Source organism: Dromiciops gliroides, chromosome 2, assembly GCF_019393635.1.
Source record: "Dromiciops gliroides isolate mDroGli1 chromosome 2, mDroGli1.pri, whole genome shotgun sequence".
Lineage (NCBI taxonomy): Eukaryota > Metazoa > Chordata > Mammalia > Microbiotheria > Microbiotheriidae > Dromiciops > Dromiciops gliroides.
This window is the reverse complement of record NC_057862.1, coordinates 586118278-586130930: the sequence shown is the minus strand read 5'-3', so window position 1 is coordinate 586130930 and position 12653 is coordinate 586118278. Positions and strand designations below refer to the sequence as shown.

At 35.2% G+C, this 12653-nt stretch overlaps 1 protein-coding gene across 4 annotated transcripts in view; it reads right to left on the bottom strand.

The window, feature by feature from the left end:
* The window catches only part of USP34 (ubiquitin specific peptidase 34), a 313145-nt gene that overhangs the window by 135636 nt on the left and 164856 nt on the right, over positions 1-12653 (bottom strand). For all 4 annotated transcript variants that reach the window (XM_043983440.1, XM_043983444.1, XM_043983443.1 and 1 more), the window contains exons 20-23: positions 12305-12400; positions 7735-7817; positions 2955-3109; positions 438-551 (exon numbers count right to left, since the gene is read on the bottom strand). In XM_043983440.1, coding sequence (XP_043839375.1) covers positions 438-551; positions 2955-3109; positions 7735-7817; positions 12305-12400 — 448 coding nt within the window. The remainder of the gene's footprint in view (positions 1-437; positions 552-2954; positions 3110-7734; positions 7818-12304; positions 12401-12653) is intronic.

Here is a 12653-nt window from a genome sequence, read left to right as displayed (position 1 = left end):
TTGTGCAAGGTCACCAACCGCACTCTCTCCTCCAGAGCCATCTGGATCCAGTGAAAAGATATCCATCAGGATGACTGGAGGTAGCCCCTGATGTTTAAGGCAACTGGGGTTAAGTGACTTGCTCAGGGTCACACAGCTAGTAAGTGTCTGAGGTGAGGTCTGAACTCAGGTCCTTTTGACTCCAGGGCCAGTGCTTGCTTTACCTACTAAGCCACTTAGTGCCACCTTAACTATAAAAGAACTATCTTTAAGAAATTAACAAGGAATGATAAAATTTTAGCAAAGTTTTGCTAATAAAGATTTCTAATAATTATATTTCAAAATTTGAGAGAAAGATATCAATGGATAGGAAAATGAATTCATTGTATTTATGTAAAAAGACCTTAATAAAAATAAACAACAAGTACACACTTAAAGGGTAGCTCCCAATGTCATACCTCAGAGTTTGAGCCACCATCATAGGCACTAGTGGCCAGTCGTGCCAAATTGCAAAGATGCTGAAACAGGTTTAAACCAGTCATACTAATAGTTTCAGGTTTTAGCTGTGGCATCTAAATAAAATAAAGATATTTTAATGTAAATATTAAATTGATACATTTTTAATCATCTATAAGAGGATATTGGTGACAATAAATCATTGAAAAAACGAATAATTTGTTGAGACTATGATGATTCAATCTGCATTTTATAAGTGAAACACAAGGCAACAGACAGAAAAAGAAAAACAATCCAAAACATGCATCACGTTTCTTCTATGTACCAAGCACTGTGATAGAGCAAAGGCACAAAAGGTAACATACTCTACTCTCAAGGAACCTGTGTTTTATTAGGGGAAACAATATATACTCAAGTATTGACAATTGGCAATTGGAGGGTGGGGGATGGGTAGGAGGTATGTAGAGGAAGGGTCAGAAATGATCAGAAGTAGGAAGTGAATTTTAAGCTCAGTTTTCAAACTAAAGAGAGATCCTAAGAGAGAGGGGTGAGGGAGCATTTTCCAAGAATAGATTGTCATATGAAAAAGCATAGGGATGAGACGTGGGAATTTCATATCTGAGAGTTATAATAAGTTATAATAAGGTGGGAAAGGTAGATTGCAGCAAGGCTGTGAAAGGATTTAAATGGAAAACAAAGGAATAAATATAATATCAAAGAGACTCTTAATGTTTTCTGAATAGGGGCAGGCAGAAATTTAGAAGAATCTTTTTGCAGCTTTTGGAGAAAGGAGATACCTGAGATAGGATTATCAATTAGAAAGCTATTTCAGTAATGCAGATGAGAGATGGGAAGGTCCTGAATTAAGAAAGATCCTATGTGAATGGAGAGAAAGGGACGGTACACATAAGAGATGTTGTGGTGGCAGAATCAACAAGAATTGTATACTGATTATGTAGAGTGAGGAAGAATGAGAAGTTCATGATGACTCTCGAGTTTAGAACCTAGGTGACTTTGAAGATAGTTCTACCCTCAAAAGAAATATGGAGACTCAGAAAAATTTAAGGGGAAAAATAAAAGACAAAAAATTTTTAAATAGTCCTACCCTTGAAGGTGTTTATATTTTAATGGGTATTCAAGGAATATAAACATATTGTTTATAAATGGGACAAGCAAAATTGATTTATGTCTTGTGAAAAACAAAGAATATGGTTTAATAATGTATATCTAAGTCACATTTAAAATAATCCAATGTACGTAAAAGAAATTTTATGAACAGAAATAAGTGATGGATAAGATATATCCTTATCATAATCACTAATTTATAACCACATCACTTAATTGATATATGCAAACGCTTATGCTAGAAGGAATGGGTAACATGGAAAAGTGAGAATTAGTAAAATAACCTGGAAAGCATTTTCTGATTCTGGAAACAAGGAAAGAAATACTATTATTCATGTTTACAGTCAACTTTTCACCATCAACATAATGAAAAGTACTATTAATATTCAGACATTAACTGAAAAGAGAAGATCAATGATTTGGCCCTCCTAGAGGAACAGGACATGGGGAATAGGACGATGCTATTGTATACTTAGTAGGTACAGGGGAATCATCTAAAATAACATACCCACTCCTATAGTGGAGGTGTCCTTCAAGCCTGTAAACCAAGGACATCTGGAAAGGAAGTGAGCTTTGTATCCAAGTGGAATCAAATTGATTAAGACTATAATTCTACTCTATTGTTGCAGCGACAACATCATAGTATCTAATGTCCCAAAATGGCATCATAACTATAAAACTAGATTACACTAGTATTGTTACTAACAATGGCAAAAACCCGGCATTGATCTCCTATGATGGATAATAATAATAATAAAAGGTATTTTGATGGCAATTTAAAATAAATGCCTTTGCTACAAGTAAAAGTATGTATGCAAAGTATGCAAAGTAGACATTCATTCACCTAAGACAGAATATTACTAGATAAAAATAAAAATGTGCCATACATTGTTAACATATAAAAGTTCAGTTTTATAGAAAAAGATAACATTCAGAAATATATATGTATACACATATGTGTGTAAATATACACAAACATGCATGCATATACAGGTTGGGACAAAAGTCATGATATTTTAATAACTTTGAAAATTATTTTTTTGCCATTTACAATTTGATTTTTCATACATAATGTAAATTAATTTTCTTTATATGATCCTATAGTATTATAAATTAAAAACAAAAAATGAGTTATCAAATAATCTAACACCTTCTTAGCTTTTGGCCCAGCCTGCATATGTGTAATATTTCTTTTCAGTAATTAAATCATCAGAAAAAATAATAAACTGAATTTTTTTCAATAGGAACAAAAAAACAGTACGTGAAAAAGATGTACAAAAGAATATCTGACAAAGCAAAAGAAGTGAATGTGAAATTTAGAGAACAATGATATAAAAATCTTAGAAAATATAGAGAAAAATTTAGAGCATGTACGCTTAAAGTGATTTTTATACCTTTTCTAGAAAAAGATGTTTGTAAGTTTCCATTCCCATTGCATGTTGATCTTTACTCCGAACTTGATTTAAAAACCAGTGAAGTGCATCATCATAACATTCAGAATCTTCAACTAAGCAGTGCCACAAAATGTCGACTTGTTCTAAACTTAGCCCTAAACATAAAAAGAATCTTTTATTTTCATGTATAAGGACTCTTCTCATAAAAAGAAATGCAAATGGAATGAACACACATCTCTTTTACAATGTATTCCCTATATGCCAATACCTAAAACTAACATACACAAATCATCTTATGTCAAACTGATTAGTTCCTTAAAACATGAGTGATTCACTTACCATGAATCACTAATAACATCAAGGGACAATATAGTAAAGGCACTAATGAAAATAATTCAAGAATACTTTAACAAAACTACCACTTTCTCTTATTTTAAATTATTTTTAAGTACAAAATAACCATGTACATACATCATTTTTTAAAAATTTACAAAGCATGAAAGTACTACTTGCTGAGAAAGTAATAACCTTATAGTAATCAGACCTTTTTTTAAATTTATTTCAGATATTCTAAAAATGAGATCCTTGTGTGTATTAAGAGCAGAATCACTGTCTATCAACATTCTTACTATAAATAAAACCAAAAGAGAAGTGGAAGTTGCAGCTAAAGGAAAGAGAGTTCCTGTAGTGTCAAATAATGGCAATGATTGGTTGTTTCTATAGTGCCTTCAAAGGCAACAAAAATATTATCACATTGGACACAATAAATTCTAACAGCAGTGCTCATGATAAATATTTGCAAAAAACTGAAAGGAAAAAATTCAGCAGCTTAGGCACCAACACCTGTTGATGTGTAAGGACAGAGAATGAGGAAAAATTCTATAAAAAGCTCATTAGGTAAAAGAACAAGGACCTACAATTTTGGTGACAGAAACAATTCCTGTATGAGGAAAACTCCCTTTACCAAAACAAGTTAACAACTTCTTTTCAACACATCATCTCAGGGAAGCTATTCTTGATCTTTTTCTTAGTCATGGACCTCTTTACAGTCTGGTGTAACCTGCAAATCTCTGTTCAGAATGCTTTTAAATGTATAAAATAAAATCAAATGTATTACAAAGGAAACCAATTATACTAAAATATATTTGAAAAAACAAATTCATGCACCCCAGAATGAAGAAGCTATCAGTCAACACGGATTTATCAAGTGTTTACTATGTGCCAAGAACTGTGTTAAGCTTAAGTGACATATGCAAGGTCATTTAGTCAATGTCAGAAGTGGTAATTAATCCCAGGTCTTCTAAGATCCTCCAAATTAACTTAAGTGTTAATAATCAAAGATTCTTCAAAGCAAAGAAGATGACAAGAAGGGGACTCTAAGGAAAAGATAGGGGAATATGACAAGGAATTTGAGTTAGGAATAAGAAAAGAGTATAGAAGGTTGTAGGACATAAAAATGTCTCATGACTATGTGTGTGCATGTGTGTATATATACACACACATATATATATATATATACACACATACATATATATGTGTGTAATATATATTGTGTACACTCACACAAGATATTATCTAAGCTAAGAAACCTTTGATCTCTTTATGAAGTAGAGAAATATGGCAAGCAAGGACAACAGTAGTTTTATAATGAAATGACTAACTTGTGTGTAAAATTTTACATTTCAGGATGATAGAGGATTATGAATATGTCCTGATAAACTAAGAGATGCAGGGGAAGGGAAAATAAGCTTGATTCATTATCCTTAGATACCAAAATACCTGTAATATTGCATTAGAAAACAGAAAACTGCACTGAAAAAAACATAAGATGAGAAGAGAAGGACTAGATCATATATCTGTATAGGAGACCCTGGAAGTAGGAAATACAATTGTGGGCACTGATGAATGATTTCTCAAGGTATCTGAAAGAAAGAGGGATAATAAATGCTTTGAAACAAGGTCTCATGTTATTACTCAAAGAAGACAAATGAGGAAATAACAACAAATACCAACACATATGTGAACTCTGCCATTTTTGAAAAAATGGTACAGAATAATCTAAAGGGTGTCCTTTACAGAAACTGGAACAAGAACCAGGCAAGTTTCTGCCATCAATACATCAGCATAGCTGCAAAACTGACTGAAAGACATGAGAATACAATCACCCATTCTGCTCACTTCTTTCTGACTAGAAAAATGCATTTGATTTGAGTGAGCAAAAAACCATCTTAAATGTTCTAGCCGAATAAAGCATTGCCCAGGCTTAGGTCAAAATTTACAAAAGTCCATGAATGATACAACAAGAGATAATTTGGTTTGATTATCCTCTGAGATTACTGATGTCCAGCAAAGTATAAAAAAGATGTATATACAAGCATCATGGAAGATGTTCAGGAAAAAGTCCAAAAGCTGAAGATTTTACTAAAGACCAGAGTTTTAAAATCTCTTATCAAGTCATGTTTTTCCCTCCTCCCTGCTATGCCCCTGCATACCCTAGTGAAGATTAGGGACCCTTTCTCAGAAAGAAAACAAAAACAAAACAAAACAAAAAACATGTTTTAAAAAAATATAAAATAAAATAAAAAAGATTACAAAGGAAAACAATTATATTGAATTAGTTATAAAACCATTTTTTTAAAAAGCTAATGAGGGGGGCAGCTAGGTGGCACAGTGGATAAAACACCAGACCTGGATTCAGAAGTACCTGAGTTCAAATCTGGCCCCAGGCACTTGACACTTACTAGCTGTGTGACCCCTGGCATGTCACTTAACCCCACCAAAAAAAAAAAAAAAAGCTAGTGGACCCAGGTTTGGAACCTGTGAGATGGCCAGGTCCTCTAGATGCTGCAGTGTACCTAGAGTGCATCAAAACCAAAACCGACCGAAATGATATTTATGATGTCATATGAAAAGATAAATGTTCTTGATAACTACCCAAAGATCCTTTTCTCTTAGTTGTTAAATTTACTAGTTCTGTGACCTTGTGCAACAAGTCAGCTACCTCCTATATACAATATGGATAAAGAGTATACTAATCTAAAAGGAATGTTGTGAAGAAAGCACTATGTAAACTGTAAAGAGCCATATAAATGGGGTTTACAATTAAAGTGTGAGCACAGTTCTACTTGATATAATATTACAAGAGGAATTTCAATGCCAGGGTGCTTTAGGTGATAATGACTGTGATTTAAAAGCAAAAGGTTTAAATAAACGTTTTTAAAAGTGATTGGGGGGGGGGGGGGGAGGCTCGCGCAGCCCCAGCTAGGTTGCACAGTGGATAGAGCACCTGTCCTAGAATCAGGAGGACCTGAGTTCAAATCCGGCCTCAAATACTTAACACTTACTAGCTGTGTGACCCTAGGCAAGTTACTTAACCCCAACTGCCTCACCAAAAAAAACCCAAAGTGATTACAGGGGGCAGCTAGGTGGCACAGTAGATAAAGCACTGGCCCTGGATTTAGGAGGACCTGAGTTCAAATCCAGCCTCAGACACTTGACACTTACTAGCTGTGTGACCCTGGCCAAGTCACTTAATCCCCATTGCCATGCCCACCCCACCCCCAAAAAAAGTGATCACAGAATAAGATGAGCAGTATCCAAAACTGATTCTTTTCACTTATAGCACAATTATTTATAGTGCTCTAACAATGGAATGTAATTCCAAGAACTTATAGCTCTAAGCGGCACTGTGAGTAGTCAGTCTCAAGGCAAATTCAAGAGAAGACCAGCCCTCAAATAATATACTTTACAATAATATGCCCAAAATGATACACATCCAAAGGATATGGATAGGCAGTTTCCAGAGAAAGAAATCAAAACTATCAGCTAAACATAAGGAAAAATCCTCAAAAAACTAGAGAAAAACAAATTAAAACCTGAGGTGTCATTTCACACATATTAGATCGAGTAAGATAACAGAAAAGAAATTGACAAATACTGGAAAGAATGGAGTAAAAGTGGTGGAACCATGAACTAGTCTGGAAAGCAATTTGGAACTATGCCCCAAAAGCTATTAAACTCTGCATACCTTTTGACTAAGCAATTCTGTTACCAGGGCTATACCCCAAAGAGATAAAGGGAAGAGGGAAAATACCCTTATTTATAAAACTATAACAGCTCTTTTAGAAGTAGCAAAGAATTAAAAACTGTCTTTCATTTGGGGATGGCTGAACAAGATATGACATATCATTGTAATATAATGCTATTGTGCTGTAAGAAATTATTTCAGAACAACTTTGTGAGACCTGTATGAGAACAGATGAAAACTGAAGCAAGGAGAAACAGAACAATTTCCTCAGACCAGCTATACTGTAAAGATAATCAACTGTGAAAAAGACTTAATAATAGCAAGTCTGATCAACAGTATGACCCAACCTCATTTCCTCATAAGGAAACACGCTCTACATCTCCAGACAGAGAACTGATCATTTCAGAATGGAGACTGAAACCTCTTTTTTTTTTTTTTGCTTTATAAAACATGGCTAGTGGGGAAATTTGTTTTCCATGACTATACATATTTGTAATAGGTTTTATTTTTCTTGTCTTCTCATAAGGCAGAGAAGGTGGTAGAGGGAAGGGGAGAATTTAGACCTGAAAAAAAGAATAAAAAGGTCTATTTAAAAACAACAACAACAACAACAACAACAATTAAATTCTCCCAGCCCCAATAACATGCAAATACTACTTCAAACTTTGAAAAGGAAGGTAAAGGACACAAAAATTCTACAGTAAAGTTAAGGAATCAAATATGAATTAAAATATCTTCTAACTGAAGACTTACTAAAATGATCTGGTGATCCAAGAGTAGAAAAAACACATGTCAAGAACTGAAGTCGAACCTGAACCTCTGCACTGTGACTGTATCTATATAAAAAAAAAAATCATTAATAATTTTTAAATCCTTTATTTCAAACTTTTTAAGGAAATAATTGTTTAATAAATGTTTGTCCCATCAAATTAAACTTCATATATAGAAAATAAATTCAGAAAAATTATTAGAATACACCCATCCAATTTTTAAAGAATTAAAGGCATGCATTAAATATTAATGTAAAAAAATTTAGCTTAATAAAATTTTCTTTCAATTTTGTTAAGATGACCTCCAAAATTATACAAGAAAAATCAAATCTTTCAAATTACATAAGAACTAAAGAAAAATAGGAATGAGGTATTATTATGAGATGCAAGTCTTGTATCAAAAAAGGAATATAGTATTGTATACCATAAAATCTTTGCCCTTATAATATTTGTAATCACAGGAGCAATATTGACCAAAATAAAAGCTAACCACCTGATGAATATATTCAACGAAGCAGTGTATTATAATGGAAAGGATAGTTTCTAGAAGTCAGAGGACATGGTTTCAGCTCTAGCCTCTGATGCTTACAGCTCTGCGACCTTGAACAAGTTACTAAACATTTCATGGTCCTTCGCTCACTTATCTGTTAAATGAGGGAGGGTACCTTATTGGATGGCCTCTCAGGTCCTTTTCTGTGAGAAATCTTTAAGCCTATGAAATACAAACTGATACTGATATTTTCTAAACCAATGTGAAGTATTTTATTTCACACAAAATATGACTAAAATTAATTAAGTTTAAAATGCCTTCACTTAAAAATTATTTCAGGGCAGCTAGGTGGTGCAGTGGATAAAGCACTGGCCCTGGATTCAGGAGGACTTGAGTTCAAATCTGACCCCAGACATTTGACACTTAATAGCTGTGTGACCTTGGGCAAGTCACTTAACCCTCATTGTCTCCTCCCCCCCCCCCAAATTTATTTGAATAACAGCTTCCTTGTTAGGAAGATAATGTGGATGACCTTTACAAGATTACCCTTGCTTTGCTGAATCTAGCTACAAAAAAGTAAGTCTAAGTTATAATAGAGCTACCACTTATTATTCAGGGGCCTCAGGTTCCTATCTTCTAGGTTGATTGCTGTTTGTTCACCACTGATGTACAATACTGATGAACTTCTCCACACAACCAAATTTTGCCATGATTTTCCATAAACCCTCACAACTGACATCAAAGGCCTTGGCCTTGATCGATGAAAAATGTATACCAACTGCTGTTCTGCTCCTGGCATTTCTTCCTGGCATGGAGTTGTTGAGCAGCAAAAACTATATAGACAATGCCTTGGCCCTTTCTGAAGCCACCATTTAGCTCTCATGTAGAAAACCATCTTCCAGGTGAAGAATAAATCCATTAAGGAGGACTCTGGAAAGAATGTTGCTGGCAATGACTAAGGGAGAGTCCTCTACCCCACTTCCATGATTGACACAGGACAATCTACTTCCCTTTCCTTTATAGAGATGGACAATGGAGGCATTCTTGAACTCCTCTTGCCATATAACCTGGAAAATTTCCATCAGTCTTTATATGAGCAGTGGACCCACCCGCCCCCCCCCCCCCCCCCCCCCCCCCCCCCCGCCAACTTCTAAATCTCAGCTGGAAAAGAATCAGCACTAAGTACTTTGCCATACAAGAGGGGCCTAATGGCATTCAAAACCTGAGAAATTCAGCTTCATAAAATTTTTCTTTGACCTTTTGTCATGGTGGGACCATATATATTGATGATGGTTATATGGCACCTTTCTACAAGTGGCAATCACATTGTCATGAGTTTATCGGTTACTCCTTTTGGTAGGCATACAAGATTGTTAACTAGATGAGTTTTGATTGCAAAGCCTATTACTGTGGCCACTCCAGAAAAATGTGTATTCAACTCATACTTAGGAAAGTTGGCCTTCATTTGCCAGCCTTGTTCCACTTGGGGCTACCATCTGGATATATTACCTGCCAATTTCTCTCATAAGAGTTGTTTATCTTAAAGAACTAGTAGATTTCATGGTGGATGGTGATCTTCACTGAAGTTTTAAAAATTTATTTGTGTTTTGACTGCCATAGAAGTAGGCCACAGTTGGGTGAAGCAGACAATTTTAAAAGCACCTTTTCTAACCCCTTCATCATGAGAGGAGGTGTAGGTCCCTTAAAAAGGCTGCTCAGACACTGACTAAGGCACCTGCTGAATCCCACTACTGCTTCAGGCCTGAGCCACTTGTGTGTGGGGTTGTGACTACAGCTCCCAACGTATCTGCATCTGCTGCTTTGCCACTTGCCTGTTACCATGGTTCTTTGAGGTGGTTAAAAAGGGGAAAATAGTATGAGTGATGTCTTTTGATTCACACATAAGATGGATTTAAGTGAGGCACGGTTGCACAAAGTCATTGGCCTCACTTTTTCATCCAGAGTAATCAAAATCCAGTGGCAAGGGCAGCTAGGTGGCACAGTGAATAGAGCACTGGCCCTCGAGTCAGGAGTACCCGAGTTCAAATCCGGCCTCAGACACAACACTTACTAGCTGTGTGACCCTGGGCAAGTCACTTAACCCCAATTGCCTCACTTAAAAAAAAAAATCCAGTGGCAAGACAAAAGTCAAGATAAACTAGCAAAAACTCAGGACTCAGTGAATGATCTTGGCATCTTCAAAGTCTAACCAAGTTCTAAGCATTCTATAGCGCCTATTTTAGCCTCCTTCATGGTCACTGGAACAAACTGTTTTCATGCGTCCAATCAGCCAGGGGAAGTCTTCACATGCTTGTGGCAGATAACCCCCTAACTCACCAACAGGTATGACACCTTTCTGTTACCTGGTTTAGTCTGTCTGCCAAAATGGTTTACTGAGGTGTGGCTGCTACACATGCTACAGCTTCTTGGTACCATGGGTGAATCAGGTGAACACCAAAGGTGAAAAGAATCCCTGATAAGGGCTTGGGAGACCTTACATCAGAGAAACTAGTCTTCCCTGACTATATACTTCCCTATATACCTCAGGGTATGTAGTAGATGGCCTTTCAAGTCCTTTTGAGCACAACACCTTTAATCATAAGAAATAAAATTGATATTGCTCTTTTCTACACCAATATAAATTACTTTAGAGTTTATTTCACACTAAATATAACTAAAAGGTTAGAAACTTTGTTGAACCTAACTATAAACAATTTTAAATAAGCCCAACAGAGGTAGAACTAGGTCAATGGCATTCACTGTTTAGTAACTTTTTGTGCATAATTCCAAATTGCTTTCTAGAATAGGTGGACAGATTAACAGAGTGGTTCAATATTTCTTTCTTTCTTCTTATTATGTGTGTAGAGATTGGAGTGAAATATGAATCCTTTATAATTAAAAAAATATAAAATAACTAAGTGTTGTTCATCAATTCTTAAACCACTTAAAAGGCATTTAAATGCCTATTTAAAGACTATATATAATAAAAAAATAACATTTATACAGCTCTTCCTATGAACCAGACACTGTCCTAAACTGCTTTATAAGTCTTATCTCATTTGATGCTCACAACAACCCAGGGAGGTAGGTATTATGATTACTGCCACCCATCACCCATCACCCATCCCCTTCACCTGAGGAAACCGAAGCAAACAAGTGGTGGTAAAGTGACTTGGCCGTGGTCACACAGCTAATAAGGGTCTGAGGCTGTATGTATATCAACAGAGGTATTCTGCAGCTCAAGTCCACCATTCTATCCAATGAGCAACCTAGCAGACTTGAGATATATTGAACAAATATTTCCAAATGGTTTTTAAAATAGAATACCTATTTTAAAATAACTAGATTTAGGGGCAGCTAGGTGGCGCAGTGGATAGAGCACCGGCCCTGGAGTCAGGAGTACCTGAGTTCAAATCCAGCCTCAGACACTTAACACTTACTAGCTGTGTGACCCTGGGCAAGTCACTTAATCCCAATTGCCTCACTAAAAAAAAAAAAAAAGAAAAGAAAAGAAAAGAAAAGAAAATAACTAGATTTCCAATTTGTGGGACTCTACCATGTTATTTTGTGCCTCGATTTTCTCAACCATAAAATGGACTTTATTGAGATGATCTCTTAAGACCTTCCCCAGGACTCAGTTTCTTCATGTGTAAAATGAGTTGAACTAGATAACCTCAGGGGATTATATACAACAAGGCAAGGCTTAAAATACATGACAATGGATATAATGAATTCTGCAATTAGACACAATGTCTAAATACTGCCAATTACTCTTTAAAGACAGAAGCTGAAAGGTCAGCAAAATTTTAAGTAAGGAAAAAAGGAAATACCTTAAAAGCCTTTAAAATGAACAACTTCATTCAAAAGTTTTATTAAGCCTACTTCCCTTTCTGTTTGTAAAGATTATTAATTTCTTTTCAAAGTAACTAGTCACAGGAATATCACAAAGTAGGGAAAAGGTAAAGAAAAATGGAAAAGAACATTGTCAATATATTTATTGATAGTGAGGAAAGGCATTGATTTTTATGTCTATAAGCTCATAGTATCAAGTACATATACTTACAGGGCATGTTTATGTCTCCCTTCTCTTACAGCTTGAATGTAGTGTACCAAATTATCAAAGAAAAGCTTCATCATGTTTAGTTCTTTTTCTGCCCACCTGGCCCAATTATTTAAAAAAAAAAGGGGGGGGGGAGAGAAGGGTAATTTTACTTTTTTTATAATAACAAAGATATCATACAACACACATTAAAAAGTTTTAAACAGAATCTCTACTATGTAAATTATCTTGAATTTAAATATTCTGTTAATCTTTAAAAAGCTTTTTCCTCTCCTACTTTACATTTCAAAATTACTGTTCATCATCCACTCTACCTTTATTCTTGTCTATCAGGAAAAGGTGGTCCTTGCGT